Raw genomic sequence first — 19636 nt, forward strand, 5'->3', positions numbered from 1 at the left:
TTAAACAGAGTAGGTACAATTTTTGCACGACTGCCACCTAGAGTCTTGTTTATAGTACAAAGTACTCAAACTAATAAGGAAAAGTGATGAGGTCAGTATGTTTTTTGCCATAGTATGTTATGTAGGAATATTGTGAACTTTTGGATTAAACTGCAATTTTCGATTTTAAGGTCACCCTTCTACTAGCTAACCATTCTGGTATTAATCAGTAGGTTGAATGTACTGCAACAACAGACCAAGTGCATTTCAGTGATAAATGTTAGTGCATGAAAACAAATATAATACTTTAAAATATATGCATTTTATAATATAAAATATAAATACAGGGGTGGACCAATGGTTAGAGCGTCTGTTTCACAGATTTTAAATCGTGGGTTCAATCCCGGGTGCCGATTCCTGTGTGGAGTTTGCATGTTTTACATGGGCTTGTGTGGGTTTTCTCCAGGTGTTCATCTTCTCGTGGCCTGCGTTTGGCTGACCACCAGTTCAGGGTGTCCCCCACCTGGTGTCATGGTAGGCCAGGATATGCTACAGCACCGACCCTTGGGAGGACAAGCTGTACGGAATGAATGAATGTATAAATACTGAGGGGCATAAGCCAAAAAGCGGCCCGGCGGGCAAGTGGTTAGCGCGTCAGCTTCACAGTGGGGGACCTGGGTTTGAATCCAGCTCTGTCCACCTGTGTGGAGTTTGAATGTTCTCCCCAACCTGCGTGGGTTTTCTCTGGGTACTCCAGTTTCCTCCCACATTCCAAAGTCATGCATGGTAGGCTGATTGGACACTCTAAATTGCCACTAAGTATGAGTGTAAGCGTGAATGGTTGTTTGCCTCCTTGTGTCCTGCGATTGGCTGGCTACCAATTCAGGGTGTAACCCGTCTCTGGCCCGAAGCCCGCTGGGATACGCTCATGCAAGCCCCCATCCCCAAAATATGATGAGAGGAGATAAGCCAGAAGCCCACCACTAAAGGTTAGTTGATCAAATGGTTTATAGAATACAATACGCAGACAAATGTTAGAGCAATTAACAAAAATCTAGAAAAAGACAATCAATTGTTCAACAATGCAGGGAGATTTTGTTGTCCAAAAAGTGATGTCCTATTCTATTTTGTTTTTTAGCAGAATGGGCAAAAAAGAAGCACCCACATGGAAATCCTCTCATGAATCCTCCTTTTCTTGATATCTGTAACACACAATCATCAACACATATTAGAGTGTAACTTTGGTTTGTGAGATTTGAGATTTTGTCACCTGCAATGTACACAAGTGAAAAAAACTGTCTGGCCCTCATCTGCAGATCTCATTTGCCTGGTGTGATAGATCATGCCTTCTTTGTTGCAGCGAGAACAACGTCTGTCGATCTAAAAAGTGAAACATCTGTGATTAACAATGAGCATATATATGTAATTGAATATTACATTTGAGAGACCCTGTGTGGGCTTTCTCCAGGTACTCTGGTTTCCTCCCACATTCCTAAGACATGCATGGTAGGCTATTTGAACACTCTAAATTGCCCGTAGGGATGAGTGTGAGCGTGAATGGTTGGTTCTCTCCTTGTGCTCTGCGATTGGTTGGCCACCAATTCAGGGTGTCCCCCCCAACCTCTGACCCGAAGTCAGCTGGGATAGGCTCCAGCACCCCCCACGACCCTAGTGAGGATAAAGCCGTTCCCAAACTGAGACGAGATGAGATTTGAGAGACAGGAAGCATAATGTTTCATCTTACCACAGGACCCTTAATTTTAGAGTCGTCGCCACCATCTTGAACCAAAGAGGACTTGTCCAATGGGTTAAAGACAACAGTTGAGTGAATTTCCCGTCCTAAAAACTCTTCAGAGCAAAACATTAATACACATTTATTTATTTCTCATTTGGACAAGTAAATGAATTGTTTCTAAAGTCAAATAGGGAAGGTATAACAGTACCTGAAACAGCGATTGAGAAGGAACAGCGGGGGCAGCGGACTGTGTTTTCATGCCCCGGTAGAGGAAGAACATTCCCACACTCAGGACAGAAGTTACGATCTCCATGAAAACATGACATCTGCGTATAATAAGATAGATACGTTAATTTCACCTTTCACCCACCATTCCTTTATAATCGTTTTCACTCATTAAACCGTTAAAGTGCAAACAGGAACGTGTCTGTTCAGAACGCCGACAAATATGATTGAAGATATGTCGAAATAGTACTAAAATTGAACATGAATGTTAAATAAGCAGTTTCGCATTGGAACATACCTCTATGCCGTCAAAAATAACGCTGTAAATATATATTTTTTATATAAAATTCAATGCAAACTTTTCGCAGGTCCCACTATAGGTACTCTAATCGTACATATGGCATGTAAGTAGGACTAGATGCATAAACTACGTTTTGAGTCATTAAGAACGGCCATATTGTGTCAGTGATGATATTTAATATAATGCAGAATTGTGTGTGTACATATTTCTCCCCAACATCACGCTTGAACCATAGTGACGTTAATAGTTTTTAAAAAACTAAAATTTGGGGAAATTCGTCAAGACGTAAGAGTATTAGTGGAAAAAATCGCCTTGTGTTTGCCTCGAGAGACTGCCTGAAAAGTCTTCTGATCTAACATGGCTGGTGGTTTGTACGCCGCAAATCAGGACTTTTGACATCTAATTACTTAACAAGTGATATCTATGGTAAAAGAGACTGTGGTCGCAGCTAAATGACGCATTATCGTTCTTTCATTCATTCATCTTCCATACCGCGCATCCTCGAAAGGTTTACGGGGGTTGCTGGAGCCTACCTAACCCAGAATTCATCCTAGACTGGTCCCCCGTCAGCAGTAGGGCCACAGAGAGACAAACGCCCATACCCACTCATAATCATACTGCCACCAGCGGGAATCGAAACCGCGCCTGCCCGCACCGAAGTCAGGCGAGGGAACCTCTACACCTGGAGGCGGCGCCCTACCGTCTTTTCTCGCTTAAAGCGGTATTGTGTAATATGATTAGTCCCTCGAATTTCGTGGATAATGAACACCAGACATGGCCGCGATAATCGAAAAACCACGAATTAGGATCACCTCTATTATTACTACTTAAGTAGGTCTTATTAAAATGTGTATTTTGCCCTATATTTGGTGTGGATCTCTGCTGATGGTGAATTTTTACTGGCGTCGGCATCTCTCCAGCACTTCAGCTAGTTTCCTCAGGACCTGATCATGGCGCCATCTGTAGCGCCCCTGAGAAAGTGCAATCTTGCAGCCGACAAGATATGCTGGAGGCTAGCGTTGGGAGCATTGCAAAGTGCCCAGCATACCTCCTTCCCGAACCATTGGTGGAGATTACGAGGACAGGGAAGTGTGTCGTAGGTTGCGCGAATTAGGAAGCTGATCCTTGCCTGTGGGATCTTCCACAGGTCGGACCAACTGATGTTTCGGTTGACAACTCCCTCCCAGGTTGTCAAGCTTCCCTGTCGGCCCTGCGACACGGCGTTCATCCTGTAGCGCTCTACCTCCATCCTTGTCACCTCCACCACCACCATCTCCTTCCTCTCATTACAGTTAGCTCTAGACCAGAATCGCGGTGTTTCTCCCCATCCTAACCCTGCTCTTCCTGCCTGAACTCTGCCCATGATCTCCTGATGCTGCAGTCTATTGATGGCTTGGTCAACCTCAGCCTGGGCGTTCCACCTCCGGCCAGTGGGAACTGTGATGCTGGCCATCCTTACTGACTGGTCAGTGAACTCTCTTAGCTCGAGAACCAGCCTAGACTTCTCTTGCCTGTAGCCCAGACTGATAGACTGCAGTGGCAGTTGCAGTGCATTCCTTCCAAAGAGGCCCGTTTTGGAAAGGCACCGTGGTAGACCTAGCCACTTCCTGATGAATGAATAGGCTTTTCCATCCATCTTGCTCACAGAGGAGATCTTGCTCATTTTCAAGGACCACATTACCCTTCTGTAGAGTATGATCTGGTAGCACCAGACCTTGAACTTTGCGGGGAGTTGGCTCTGGTCAATCCTTGACAGCCCATCACTAAGTTGCCTCATGATGGTGCTCTCCATCTGTTTATCAGACAGCTCTGCAGAATTTTGATGGGTTGCTCAGAGAGGAGGGGATTCTTTCTCCCCCGACGATAAAGGTGGTATTGTCATTTCTGACTCCTCTTCTGAGTGACAGACTACGGGATTTGGAGGGTTTGATCTTCATCCTGGCCCACGATGTCAACTCGCCCATCCTCTTCAGCAGTGAAGATGTGCAGGCTGCTGTCTGAAGGAGGCTGGTGACATCGTCCAAGTAGCTCCTCGATGGGGGTAATCTCTGGCCAGATGGTAATTTGATTCCTCCAACCATTTGTCTTGCTCCTATGAGGATTACCTCAAAAGCTGCCACAAAGAGGATTGGAGATATGCCGCACCCCATTGGAATTCCCACTTCTAGCCACTGCCACCCGGTGGTAAATTCCTGGAGGGCAAAGCTCATCTACAGGTCGCTGAAGTACAGTGCTACCAGCTTCTTGATACAGGGAGGCATGTGAAGAACTCCAAGGCGTAACTGGTCAGCAGGTGTGGGACAGATATATACGCATTGGCAAGATTGAGGCAAATGACGTGCTTGTCGGTCTTCTCCCAAGCGTGGATCTGGTCCCAGATCATAGCAGAATTCTCTACGCACCCTAGAAAGGCCGGGATTCCTGCCTTTTGGCAGTTGGAATCAATGTAGCCATTCTCTAGAAGGTAGGTGGACATCCTTCTCGCTAACACTGTTCTACGTTCAGCAGGGTGATGCTTCTGAATTGTCCTATTCCTTTGGAATTCGCTTCCTTCGGTATGAAGACCGGCAGAGCCCTTTGCCACTCCGATGGAATGAGCTGCTTCTTCCAGGCAATTCTCATTAGGTACCAGAGTAGCTCTAATACCTGGGGCAATTTTTATATAACTCCATTAGGGTCCGGTGCTGATAAGGACCTTGCCTTCTTCACTGCTTGCCTAACTTCGCTGAGCTTGGGGGCATGATGTTAACTCTGCCGTTGGTGGTGAGGGCCGGGGTATGTACTCTGGTGTTCCTAGTGGGACGTCTCTTAGTTCATCGCTATACTGCCTTGTGACATGCTCTTCCATTAGCTCCCTGGTGGTCTCAAGCTTTCTGGACTTCTCCTCCAGCAGTTGTCTGGCGTGCTTGAAGGGGTCCTTGTAGAAGCTGGCTCGCTCTTTCTGCTTCCGTTTGCTACGCTTGCAGATGCGTTCAGCTCTGTGAAACCTGGATAGTCTTTGCCTGACCTCTTCCCACAGAATTTTCAGGCCCTCTCTCTCTGACTCGGTTGCCTTCCTCCAGTCTTTGCAGAGTTGTCAGCGTATTTGCACGAGCTGGGCGATCTCCTTTTCCCTCCTTCCCCTGTCACTTGGGGTGGTCTTCTGCTTGAAGGTAATTTCACCAAACCTGTCTCTGCAGATCTGGTATATAACATCCCCAAACAGGTTGAGCTTGGCTTCGACACCTCCCCGCAACCTTTCCTCCAGGGTCTTGATCAGGTATGTGTCTAAAGAACGCCACGTCTCTGCTTTATTTGATTTTGGCCATTTGATCGTATTCTTTCTTTTTGGTTCTCTTGGTCTCTGCTTGTGGCTCTGTTCTGTGTGAGATGGTGTGGGCTTGGTCTTGATGTTCGCTTGGGGGCTGAGCCTTCGCCGAGGGGTTTTCTTCCTCTGCGCCATCCCAGCTTTCAGCAACATTGGGTCCTTTGGCACTGTGGTTTTCTACCTGGCTCCTGGTCCCTCTTATCTCACCTGCTACCACGGTGCAAGGTCGCTGTTAGCCTCTTTGTTCAATTTTACTGCACATACAGTTGTGGTCAAAAGTTCACATACACTTGTGAACAGTGTTCCCTCTAAGCTGCGCGCGTGCGCAATTGCGCACTACTCTCGTCTTCTCTGCGCAGCAGCAATCATATGGCGCGCAGTAAAAAAAAAAAAAAAAAAAAAAATCGGATTTTTTTTTTTTTTTTTACCCCTTTCCCCATGATGGCGCCGTTTAAGCGGCAGCCAGTGGCAGTAGCTCTGTCCACTTATGTTTTTCGTGTTTTACAGCATGTTTTACATGAAAAATTAGAGGGAACATTGACATGCACCTGCTTGTGGCAGGTGTGATACTGGTGTGCCCATAGCGAGCAATGATGATGTCGTGACCGGATGATTCGCCTAAAGACGTTTCGCCGACGGACGTTTGACAGACGGACAGGTCGCCGAATGGACGTTCCGCCGAACGTTCATTCGGCGACCTGCCCGTCTGTCAAACGTCCGTCGGCGAAACGTCTTTAGGCGAATCATCCGAGTACCGATGCTGTCGCTCACACTGGTACTTGGTGCGCTCAGGGAGGTTGACTTTCTGCTCAGACCAAGGAAAAATTAGAGGGAACATTGCTTGTGAATAACATAATGTCATGGCTCTCGAGTTTCCAGTTATTTCTACAACTCTGATTTTTCTCTGATAGAGTGATTGGAACAGATACTTATTTGTCACAAAAAAACATTCTTGAAGTTTGGTTCTTTTCTGACTTTATTATGGGTTAACAGAAAAAGTGATCAAATCTGCTGGGTCAAAACTATACATACAGCAGCGCTAATATTTGGTAACATGTCCCTTGGCCATTTTCACTTCAATTAGGCGCGTTTGGTAGCCATCCACAAAATTCTGGCAAGCTTCTGGTTGAATCTTTGACCACTCTTCTTGACAGAATTGGTGCAGTTCAGTTAAATTTGATGGCTTTCTGACATGGACTCATTTCTTCAGCATTGTCCACAAGTTCTCAATGGGGTTTAAGTCAGGACTTTGGGAAGGCCATTTGAAAAAACTTAATTCTAGCCTGATTTAGCCATTTCATTACCACTTTTGATGTGTGTATGGGGTCATTGTCCTGTTGGAACACCCAACTGCGCCCAAGACCCAATCTTCAGGCTGATGACTTTAGGTTATCTTGAAGAATTTGAAGGTAATCCTCCTTCATAATCCCATTTACTCTCTGTAAAGCACCAGTTCCATTGGCAGCGAAACAGCCCCACAGCATAATACTACCACCACCGTGCTTGACGGTAGGCATGGTGTACTTGGGGTTAAAGGCCTCACCTTTTCTCCTCCAAACATTGCTGGGCATTGTGGCCAAACAGCTCGATTTTTGTTTCGTCTGACCACAGAACTTTCCTCCAGAAGGTCTTCTTTGTCCATGTGATCAGCAGCAAACTTCAGTCGAGCCTTAAGGTGCCGCTTTTGGAGCAAGGGCTTCATTCCTGCACGGCAGCCTCAGTCCATGGAGATGCAAAACACGCTTGACTGTGGACACTGACACGTGTGTTCAAGCAGCTTCTAATTCTTGGCAGATCTGCTTTTTGGTGATTACCGGTTGAATCTTCACCCTCCTGACCAATTTTCTCTCAGCAGCAGGTGTTAGCTTGCGTTTTCTTCCTGATCGTGGCAGTGACAAAACAGTGCCATGCACTTTATACAAACAATTGTTTGCACTGTTGCTCTTGGGACCTGCAGCTCATTTGAAATGGCTCAAAGTGACTCCTGACTTGTTCAAATCAAGGATTACCTTTTTCAGATCCATGCTGAGCTCCTTTGACTTTCCCATTGAAGGGTTTTTGGGCGTTTGCATCCAATGAGCCCTATTTAAATGGCCTCAGAGAAGTCACCAGCTGTAGTCACTCATCACTCACAAGAAGTTAAGAGGGCATGCTATGAAGCTCATTTCACTGACACAACTTTCTAAGTCACTAAAGTTGCTAATTCGTGTTGCTGCATGTATATTTTTGACCCAGCATATTTGATCACTTTTTCTGTTAACCCATAATAAAGTCATAAAAGAACCAAACTTCATGAATGTTTTTTGTAACAAAGAAGTATCTGTTCCAATCCCTATCAGAGAAAAATCTGAGTTGTAGAAATAACTGGAAACTCAAGAGAGCCATGACATTATGTTGTTCACAAGTGTATGTAAACTTTTGACCACAACTGTACATATAGGCATTCTCACTTAAATATCATGTGGTAGGGTACTTTATTGAATTCAATAGTTGTGACTTCTCTGAGGCACAATGCATAGTCCTTTACTCTGTAAAATAGGCCGAAGAGCGCAAAATAAAGATTTAATCCCATATTGCTGTTTTAGAAAATACTAAAGTACTGCTGCTGAGTGACATAAACATAGGGCATCTTCAGGCACTCCATCCTCTTTGTTTAGTTTCATTCCTGTCAGGATTTTATTTCATATTATTTAAGATTTGCTTGCAACAAAGATTATGTTTTGCTTTGATGAAGTAAATCCTTTGCTCCTGATAACCTTAGTTAGACCAAACAAAGAGAAGCCATTAGGCCTTGAGCTGCTTGGAGTCGACAAAACAAAGAAGATCCAGAACACCTTGAACTACACCTGCATCCACCACAAGGTTTCTGAATACATACAGTATAGTGTGAAAAACACACTGGAAAAAAAACTGCATGTATAACAGGAAGTTGTTTAAGCATGAAACAAGATCAGTGACCAGAAGCACAGGATGCTGATCATAGCTTCTGGAGTTACTATGTTCTCGTGACAGGATATTAAAGTGCTGCCAAAGCTTTCATTGCTATTGCAAATTTGATGCAACTGAATCAGTGGAAGCCAGGGCAATTTAGTAGAAAACATATTTGTAACTCTTTATTGATCTCATCTCAAGTTTGCATGACATGACACCTGTAGCAAAGCGACCACAGTACGTGTATATGATGGGTAGATTGTGTGCATGTTCTAATAGTGTATTTTTTCTTCTTAGGGAATTTACCTTTTACTCAGATTAATTCATTAAAGGTGCTGTAAACTCAAAGTCTCATATCATCTGATTTTCTGAACCGATTTATCCTCATTAGGGTTGCGGGGGGTGCTGGAGCCTATCCCAGCTGACACCCTGAATAGGTGGCCAGCCCATCGCAGGGCACAAGGAGACGGACAACCATACACGCACACCCATACCTAGGGGAAATTTAGAGTGTCCAATCAGCCTACCGTACATGTTTTTGGAATGTGGGAGGAAACCGGCATACCCGTAAGAAACCCCCACGCAGGTGAACGTGACCTGGATTTGAACCCAGGACCCCAGAGCTGGGAGGCTATTTGATTTTTTTTCACAAACGGACGCCGCAGCGCTTATTTTAAAATACAGTGGACGGCAGGGAACCTCAGTGAAAGATGAAAAACATGGTCTTGGTACTTTAAGAAAGCGCTAGAAATTTTCAATATGAATTTCAGTTTGCAACAACGGTTGTTACGTAGTGTGGCCTTGTAAGGTTATTGGACCCAATGCAGGGAAGCAGTAAAGGACTTGGATGGAGTGCTCCAAAAAAACTTTAATTAATTAAGGCAGAAATCTTAAGGAAAATAACAAGGACTTAGAAATCAAATCACAAAATCAAACCTGAAGTGGAAAGACATGGTGTAACGAGGAACTTGGCATGAATCAAACAAGCCAGGGTAAAGCAGACAAGGCAGACGATCCGACAATGACTAACAAAGAAGGGGTTTAAAAAGACAGACAGGGGTTGATTACAAAGTAGACACAGCTGGTTACGAGATGAAGGGAAGCAGTAAAGGACTTGCACCCTGTATTTACACTTCAACATGTCACACCTTGCGACAGGGAAGCATGGCACCAAACAGGGTGGTCTAGGCGTGGGCATGAGCCTTCCCGGTCAGGGTAGTGGTCACCGACGGAGTATGAGCGCAACCATAGGACCAAAGCCGTTCGTTCTAGGACAATTTTAATACATTTCAAAATCAACCAGCCGTTTATCAGACAGGTGGCCGCAACAAGCAAGGCTCTGGCGTTCTCGCAGCAAACTAAAATTTATTCATTCACAGCGGATGTCAATATAATCAACTGTTGGAATTATTGTGATTAACTAATTATTTTGATAATGTTATGTCATACATTTAATGCTGTGTTACATTCTATTTAGCATAGAGCAGCCATTTTGGCTGACCTTGGACCAGCCGTTTGGGCTTCAAAATGTTATATATGCGAATGATCTTTTTTTTCCTTCGTCATATAACTGGAATAAATGGCTCTCACCAGTTTGGGAGCCCAGAGTTCCTTACCATGGAGAATGTTGGTGAGGTTTCTCCAAAAAGATCATGCTTCTCCTGAGTGTTTCTCTATAGTTAGATTAGACCAGGGGTGTCAAACCGGTCCTCAAAGGGTCGCAGTGGGTGCAGGTTTTCATTCCAACTCAACAAGAGGATACCTTGTGCGAGTGTAATCAGTTAATTAAAGTCAGGTGCTACTTATTTTAGAAGACACCTGATTGGTTAAAATGTCTGCACCGCATCGGTTGGAACAAAGACCAGGGCCCACTGCGGTCACATATGGATTAGACAATTTAGGCATAAATAATCCAGGTTTCTACTCTAACATTTTCTTGGTCCTTATCGAGCAGGTTCACAACACATCTGGATGACGCCAGCCAGCGAGAACAATCACTATTGAAGTCTGTGGTGACTTTTCTTAAGGGCAAACCCTTTCACACCAGTTAAAAACAAGTGAAAGGGATTTAAAGGCTTGTTGGTGTCTAAAGATTCACGCGATTCCAAACCTGCAGCGAACACAGAGAAGTAATTTTTGTGTATGTGTGTGTGTGAATGATAAATTTGGGTGATAGTTAATTGATTTTCTTCGGAAAGATTTCGGGACAAAACGCAGACAATACAAATCAGTCTCAGTGGTCACTTCTCACTAGTTATCGCACAAGCACACACACAAATATATTACCGTATTTTGCCGTTTAATATACCCGGGTATATGTATATATGTATATGTGTACATATGTGTACATATGTGTACATATGTGTACATATGTGTACATATGTGTACATATGTGTACATATGTGTACATATGTGTACATATGTGTACATATGCGTACATATGCGTACATATGCGTACAAATGCGTACATATGCGTACATGTGTACATATGTATACATATGTGTACATGTATACATATGTGTACATGTATACATATGTATACATATATATACATATGTATACATATGTATACATGTATACATATATACATATATATACATACATATATATACATACATATACATGTGTATATATATACACACACATATACATACATACATATACATGTATATATACATACATATACATGTATATATACACATACATATACATGTGTATATATATACACATACATATACATGTGTATATATATACACACATATATACATATATATATATACATACATACATACACATATATATATATATATATATATATATACATTCATATACATACACATATATATACATTCATATACATACACATATATACACATATACATACTTATATACATATATATGTCATTGCACTAAAAAGAAAGTGCTCATCTTTTATCTCCAAGGGAAAACATTTACAATTATTAGTACACACAAGAATAATTGTGAATAAAAAAAACAGACAAATAAATCTTTTCTGTCAGCTGTTATGAATGAGAACATCATTCACTGACTCAAGTACCTTGTTGCTACTTTTATTACATACATCTGCACATCCCTTTTACTCAAAAATTGGATGTGATTTACAGTTTTTTCTTTCTCAAAAATGTGCATGAGATATTTTGCCTTGAACAGAAAATTAGGAAACATGGAAACTCAATTGGAGGTAAACGCACCTTTCGCCAGCGAATATAAACTTAACTTCATTCTACACCTTTATTAATAACCGCTTTACTGACAAAATGGACTACTCTTACTGTTCACTGATGCAATTCTCTATATCCAACACAGTCAGTTTAACCAATTAGGTTTGTGCTGAAACTAGAAGCACATTGACTGAAATCCACTGATTGCACTTCCTAAATACCAGATTGGTGGAAAAGTTTTCTCTTATAGGTTGGAACAAAAACCTGCACCCACTGCGGCCCATTGTGGAATAGTTTGCCCACCCCTGCTCTATAAGGAATACAAACGCTCCCCTACTTACGAACATTCGAGTTACGAACAACGGTACATACGAACATGTCTGCGCATAGGTTTTTTTTCTCTCTCCAAGATGGTGCCGTCACGCGGAAGCCAGTGACAGTAGCTCTTTATATTCTTATGTTTTTCGTGTTTTACAGCCCTTCTATCTTTTTTTAAATTACATTTTAATATTTCTTAATACATTCCTCTTTACTTTACTTTGTACTTTATACTTTAATGTTTTTACAACTTTCTTTGTTCTGTGAGCCTGGCTTCTTTCGGCTACTTCTTGTAGTGCTTCTTTCCGCCGCTAATACTGACGCCTAGCGCTGTGAGAGCTCACCCAGCATCCACCTTCCTCTGCCCAGTTCGTTGCAGTGCGTAAGTGTGTGAACGTATCTCCAGTGCGCAAAGAACATTTTTATCATTAAATATCTCGTGCATCCATTATTCAATATGGTTGGTGAAAAGTGAAAGGCTTCTAGTGAGGGTGGTAGTGCAAGGAAGAGGCAAGCCATTTCATTTGAAACGAAAGTGGCAATAATAAAGAAGCTTGATGCGGGTGAGAAAATGGTGAGCGTTGCACGGGCATACAACTTGAATCGTTCGACGATCGTTTGTTAAATGTTTTTTTCAGTACAAACCAATGCAGGTTACTTATACAAGCCTTAAACATACAAATGCACTTATATAAACCTTCAATATACTTATATAGGCCTGTTGGGGTAATCATTATTATAAATGTGTTTGCAATGAATATAAAGCCTTATAATATACATGCTTACTATATTAATCAATATATTTGCTTATTAGGAATAGTAATGCTCATCCTAAATGTGTAACTATATTAAACAATATAGTTATATGTGTTGATCGCTTTCAACGAAGACAAACGCTTACGCCAAGGTCGCTCTCCAGGACAGCTGGGTCCAGCGAGAGATACAAGTTCGAAAGGACATTAAACAATCCACTGAGTTCTTGCTCCGAGGACTGATTACTGGAAGATACGCCTCAACCCCTTCCCCAGATGAGAGTTCGCAATGAAGATCGGTGAAGGACGCTTAAATTGTTGTTGGGTCAGCGGATGGCTATCAAGCATATTGTTTTAATTTGTGACGCTAGTTTGACGCTAGGTTTGCTGGATTATGGAATTGTTTTGTTTCTTGCTTACGCAAATGGAATCGATAACCTTGTAATTGTTTTGATTTGAAGCCTTAAATGGGCAGGACATAATGCCGCTCTTTAGAATAATCTTGGTCGGCGGAGCGGCGGGATGTATTCTCTTCTTGCAAGAATTAAATGTGATGTGACTACAGATGCCTTTTTTATTGAAAGCTGAATTGGAAAAACCTAAGGATAAACCTACAATTGGATGAACCTAACATTTGGTCCTTCGAGCCTGTGGTCAAGATACCGAAGCAGAATCCAGGTCGCTTCCGTTCGATATCTGGAAAGACCGTGCACGGCGCTTAAATACCCTTTTCCGGGCTGGATAACTCGAAGGAGCGCCTGGGTTCTCGACGGTTTCGACGACTAACCCTCTGAAAGAGACATCTGGGGTCATATCTGGTAAGTCCATTTTTTTTAAATGAGACTCGCGTCCAGGGGACTGCGACACGCGTCCAGGGGACTGCGTTACAAACCCTGGGTATACTAGTCGCTGCCAGGTAACGAGACAGAGCATGAGTCTATAAACCTTGGGGCAGTTCGGGGTGTCCTGTGCCGTGGTCCGGAAAGGTACAAATATAACTCTGACAGTACATCAAGCTAGGGTATACATTTGTGTTGCGTGTGTTACGTGTTGCGTGTGTTACGTGTGTCCTTCCGCGGAAAAGAAATTTGCTAACTGATAACTGAGTGCACGCGAGCTCCATCCAAAGATGGGCAACTCGAATAAAAAGCGGCTAGCGACGACGATCCAAAACAGCGTCTGCCGTGTAGAGATTGGAAGTTTGTTGAAAGTCAAAGCGCTACAAGGGTTAAACACCTAAATTTATGGATAAACAAATATGGGTTTGCTGGCCAGCTTAAATATGCATGAAATATTAAAACCTGCGGGATAAAATACGCACTAAGCATAGAAGTAATCTATATATAATATGTGAAGGGAGACACAAGCGATACGGCTTGTTCCACAGATACTAATTATTGTTTTTGATGACGAGGCGGGGAAAGGCAAAACGTGCTGTTTTGTAAATGATAGCGGTCCTCGGCTGGTTGATAGGAGCGAGGCGATGGGCTGTTTTATTCTAAAAACAAGACAGGCCTGCTCAAAATGATTTGAATGAGGATGTTGAGCTAAATTTTAAACCAGAGATCACATTCTTTGTGAATGAATTCAATTGGAATTTTTTGTATGATGCTGAAAGATTGATTTGGCAATTAAAATGGTTATTTCCAAGTGCTAGACATGCTTTGTTAATAGTAACTAAATGTACTGTCAATGTACTGGAAATGGCTTATTGTGGCTTATCCTGGTTTCGTTCCCGTCTGCTAGCGGGAATATTTTGGTTAACAGAAATACAAAACAGCAAATTAAATGTTTAGCGGGGTTGCCAAAACTGCGTTTTTTTGTCATACTCTAAACTTGCCAAATAATGTGTTGATTCGGGGGAAGCGCTCTGTTTTGGTGCGGCTGATTTGATGGTGTTGGACATTATAATACAGTATAGTATGCGCGCGGACCGCACAAGCGACTAAAATTTTTGGGGGACCCCTTCCGTGGCAAACTATGGTGATATAGTTGGATATCGGGAGAGTAATTAATTTGGTTTAATTAATTTAGTCTTCTCTAAAAAGTGTTGTAATTGTACACAGGAGGTGAAACATTGTGCGCAGAAAGAAAAAGAGGTCGCTTAGGAATGTCAACATTGATAAGCTGCTTCTGCAGCGAGCGTAGGTCACAGTCAGCGCGCTTCCGTTTAAACATTTCAGAATAAGAACAAAACATGGTCTACAAGGGATGCAGGGTTCCGCGATGATCTTCGCATTTATTTTTGGGATTTAATCAGAAATGTCTTTCGAGGTGATAGAAAATCTGTTTGGCAAAGATTGATTTGGTAAAAGCTTTGGAATTGGGAATAATACTATTATTATTATTTTATTTTTTGTTTTGTGAAGTTCAAAGGGCTCTTGATTGAAGAGAGCTAGTTTTGGAGGATAAAACGATATTATTACAGTTTTTGAATGGTTGGTTTGATCAAAATACTTCAATATAGGTGATTGGCTGGTTAAAGAAAAATGAATGGAATTTTGTTTTTGTTTTTTACAATATTATGGCATATTGGTTACAATTTGTGGGTCCTTTATTAAGCATTGAAAATTGTAATTAGGAAATGCCTAGTAAAAGGTTGATTTCTCTAATTTAATTATTGTAGATTTTCCTTGTGGTAACGGAGAGCTATAAGAAATAGCTCTTATCTTAAGTAAACATAGTATGGGGTGATTTACAAATTATTTTTTAGGTACTAAGAGTTATTTGGTTGTTAAAGAGATCAGACATGAATTTAACAATGCAGAAATGGCATGAGAAATTTCGTGGCATTCGTCCAAATTATTAGGTAAATTGAACCTGGCTGGGGTAGATAAGATAATTGGTTAAGGATAGGCATAGTTTCCCTAGAAGAAACATGGAGCGTCTTTCAGTGCACAAAATACGTTCCCTGTTTGACCTAGAGGGGGAGTATGCTTTGGTATAGGTCATATTGATGACTATTGGGACTTTACTGCCTATTGCTTTAGGGGCATACAAATTAAGAATTTAGCCAAAACTTACTGCATTGCAATTATGGGGTTAATACACCTAAATGTTACGGTGATAACGATTGGCAATAACAAGCTTAGATAAAGGGGAATATCTACAACAAATTCAGGTAGGGCCTTCCATGGTGTGAAACAAGTGAAATAATGTCTATGGTTTAGAAATAACATCTCCAAATTATAAAATATCAACCTTGGAGAAATGCTTTAAGTAGATGGGTTGACTAGAATGGGCAAAATTCGATATTATTAAAAGGGGGTGTAACTTAATGCAGAACATGCAGATAAAGTTTTTACAAACGGTTAAATAAAAGGGGGTGTGTGTGTGTTTCAATGTGTCACAACTTTTCCGTTATTGCATTATTGGCGAATAGATAGTTAATCACAGCCACTCGCTTGGCAGTCTACATGCTGACTGACTGGGGTAAGGGGCGGTGGCAATTGAACACATTTCTATTTTTAGATATGTGGCATGTGAATCTAATACATTAATTATCTAGTTTCTTCAGGCATCAATCTTGCGGTTCGAGGATCTACTAATGCGGAGTGGATCCAGACCTTCCGGAGTGTGGAGTATTCCTGGTGTTCTCAAGAATTCGTAGGTTTTCTCTGGGTACTCCAGTTTTACTCCAACAAACAAAAATTATGGATGATTGGGGGAGCACTCTAAATTCCTTGATTATGAGTGCGAGCGTGGATGAGTGTCTGTCTTTTGTGTTTCAATTGGCTGGCCACCAAGATATATCAATATTCTAATATCGAGGTGGAATATTTCTGAAATCGCTGATAAGCCTTTCAAGGACGGCGGTGGCAGAGTAGGACAGAAACAAAAACAAAAAAAAAAAAAAGGAAAAGAATTTCGCCAAATGAAATTTTTTGATTTCTGCAATGGGAAATTTTGGGAACCTGGGGGACTAAACAAAAGACTTATCTGGGAGGGCTGCCCTTTTGAGTCATGGTAAATTTCATGCCTCAAAAAAAAAAGGGGGAGGTTATATATTCAATATATATGCAGATATATGGCAAAAACACGGGCGATTCCCCCTTATGTCAAGCTACAAAAGCTACATATCCATTTCAAAGGATACACATGGATTTTATAGAATATGTGTGGTACATAACAGTCCTAAAACAGATTGGGGAAACCTTGTTGCAGAAACTGGTCTAGATTGGCAAGCTTGGATGACACACCCGTGCGAAAAAAAAACCATCAGGCCTTCGATAAAATTAAACCATACGGTGGGGGCATTACAAATCATTATTCAGACTGACAAATTAACTTGTGGATCCTTGTCTGACGTTTTTCCTAAGTCCATGGGCAGGTGGAGAAGACTCTTTTTTACAAAAAAATCTACAATTGTGTCTCAACAACAATGTCTATGGAGACGGTAGGAAGGTCGTCAGAGATGGAAACACCCGGATCCGCCATAGTAAAATTAAAATCTGAAATGACCAGAGAATTCATTTCTGCAACGGGGAGTTCCCAAACGGGAGGCGGTAAGAAAAATTGGTTATTGTTGATGGAAAATGCAGCTATTACTATAAATCAAACCTGCATAACATGTATGGGGCCCCGCCCTCTCTTACGAGTAGTGCCCGCGCAAATTACTCCTGATTGTGTAACGGAGATAATGACAAATGAAAATGTAAGCTTTTAAATCATTTTACCTGCTTAAAACCTTACAGGGCATGGTCTGAAGCTGGAGGCGATAAATGAGACGTGGTGTGCCCACGTCCTAAAACCGACTACACCCTGGTACCACGTTCTGACCTATGGTGGTGGTGGGGTCAAAACAAATTATACGACTCCTGCCAAAATGACAGCAGGACTTTGTGCCTTGGTCTCACTGCTGTTACCAGTGTCTGTTTTTCCATCTACAGTAGAGGAGATACAATTGGCTGCACAGAAATCCGGTATGATGGCGGGCCCCTCGCGATGGCGTCGATCGGCATGGAGAGAGGGTGATCCGACATACATTGATGCGATTGGCATCCACGGGGCGTACCAGATGAGTATAAGTTGGCTAATCAGATCGCAGCAGGTTGGGAGTATATTTTTCTTTTAATTACTCCAAACAAAAATGTTGATTGGATAAATTACCTGCATTACAATGTCCAAAAACTTGGAAACTATACTGAACAGGGATTTGTGGCGATAAAGGAACAATTGGCAGCCACCAGTCTTATGGCGTTCCAGGATCGCATAGCAGTTGATATGCTGCTTGCGGAGCAAGGGGGCGTATGCAATGTTTGAAAATGTTGCACTCAACAACACGTCACCCGGTGGGTCCCTCACCCAGGCCATTAGTGGCCTGCAGACCCTCAACCGCAATATGAAGAAGCATTCTGGAGTCAGAGAATCCGCCTGGAGCTGGTGGCATGAGCCTTTGGATTTGGCCAAATCTGTTGCATTTTCCGTAGCCCTTTTTGCTACGATTTTGACATATGTGGGTGTTGTATTATTCCCTGCTTAAGATCTTTGATAAGCCGACTTATGACCACTGCGATTGCCCCTAAATATTCTAAATTGCATGAATTATATCCCCTACTAATGAAACGTGCTGACAGCAGCAGTGAATTTCAAGAGCATGGTAATTCCGAGGATAAAAAATGATGGCGAAAATGATTTTGTTTTCTGCTTTCAGACCTGCCGAACGAGTAGGGCCTAAGCGGGTAAAATTAAAACAGCCAACGGAGATATCCCTCTCTTCTTGGATTTGCCATAAAATAAATAACGAACATATAATAAAAAAGGGGGGAATGTTGGGTTAATTCTGGGATGTTACTATATGTTCATTTGGAATTAATGGAATAAAGCTGAAAGGAAGTTTTATTAAGGGGATTGTTGGAATTATTGTAAATAAGTTATCCTGATTTTAGTTTAGACTATTGAAATGTTAGTTAATAGAATTGGGGATGTCTTGACCCCCTGGGAAAAGTTTCACCTTATTCAACAAAGAGGAACTACCCAGGGGGGCGGACGCCTGTCTGTTTGTCTGTTTTGTGAGGGTTGCAAGATATCAGGAATAAGACTATAAAGATGTTATCTTGAAGGGGCATATGGTCATGATCAAAGAACCTTTTGTAACTGGGAGAGAACTATCTCTCCCTTGATCAGCTTGAAACTTCCTGTAACTTGGACACTCCCAAAACACAATAAGAGAATAGGCGAGGGGAGATTTTCTTCAGAGTGTTGTTGGAGGGCTGTGACAGGGGCAGTCTCTGAACCTCTCATTTTTTAAATAAAGATAACTCAAATTCTCTGTGATTTCCTTCTTTTCAGGTTGGTGAAACAAATTTCTGGTGTTTGAACCTAACATTTAATTGGTCCTTCGAGCCGGATTCCAAGATACCGGACGATCCCAGCGGGTGAGCAAGATCCAGAAAAGTCTGTGGCCACAGCATAAAGATCCTTTTCCAGGACTGTTTCTTCCTTACGGGCTGGGGTCCAAAGGTTGAAGGGATACCGAGGACGCAGAGAATCGTGAGTAAAATTTTGTTTAAAAAAGGAATGAATGAGAACGAAGTAAATTAAAAATCCGCAGGCGTAACAGACACCCTTAGTTGCAAAAGACTAATTAAACTCTGTAAAGGATATCGGAGTCCAAGTTGTATTGAACAAACAATAACCAGAAATTCGTGGCGTAACAGACACCCTTAGTTGGAAAAGACTAATTAAACTCTGTAAAGGTTTGCGGAGCCTTGGTTGCGAATTAAAAGGAGTGAACGTGCAAAAAGTGTGTTTGGAAATACATTTTACCATTTGGTGATTTGTATCTCATATCAAACAACAGGAGACAAATGTCGACCTCTAGTGGATGTATGTAGACGCGAAACTCCGCCTGAAAAGGTTGAAGTGAGTTTACCACTAAAGGAATTTATCGACATCCTGTTGTCT

General features: G+C 42.0%; 1 protein-coding gene across 1 annotated transcript; it reads right to left on the reverse strand.

Annotated features, from left to right (window-relative positions):
• Window positions 1–969: 969 nt before the first annotated feature.
• Window positions 970–2390, reverse strand: polr1h (RNA polymerase I subunit H). The gene is made up of 5 exons (XM_077590548.1): window positions 2238–2390; window positions 1923–2040; window positions 1724–1827; window positions 1250–1359; window positions 970–1181 (listed from the first exon to the last, which is right to left on the reverse strand). Exons 2-5 carry the CDS (start codon window positions 2038–2040, stop codon window positions 1157–1159), a joined length of 357 nt encoding a protein of 118 aa, XP_077446674.1. The 5' UTR covers window positions 2238–2390; the 3' UTR covers window positions 970–1156.
• Window positions 2391–19636: the final 17246 nt, after the last annotated feature.

Source organism: Stigmatopora argus, chromosome 21 (assembly GCF_051989625.1).
Source record: "Stigmatopora argus isolate UIUO_Sarg chromosome 21, RoL_Sarg_1.0, whole genome shotgun sequence".
NCBI lineage: Eukaryota > Metazoa > Chordata > Actinopteri > Syngnathiformes > Syngnathidae > Stigmatopora > Stigmatopora argus.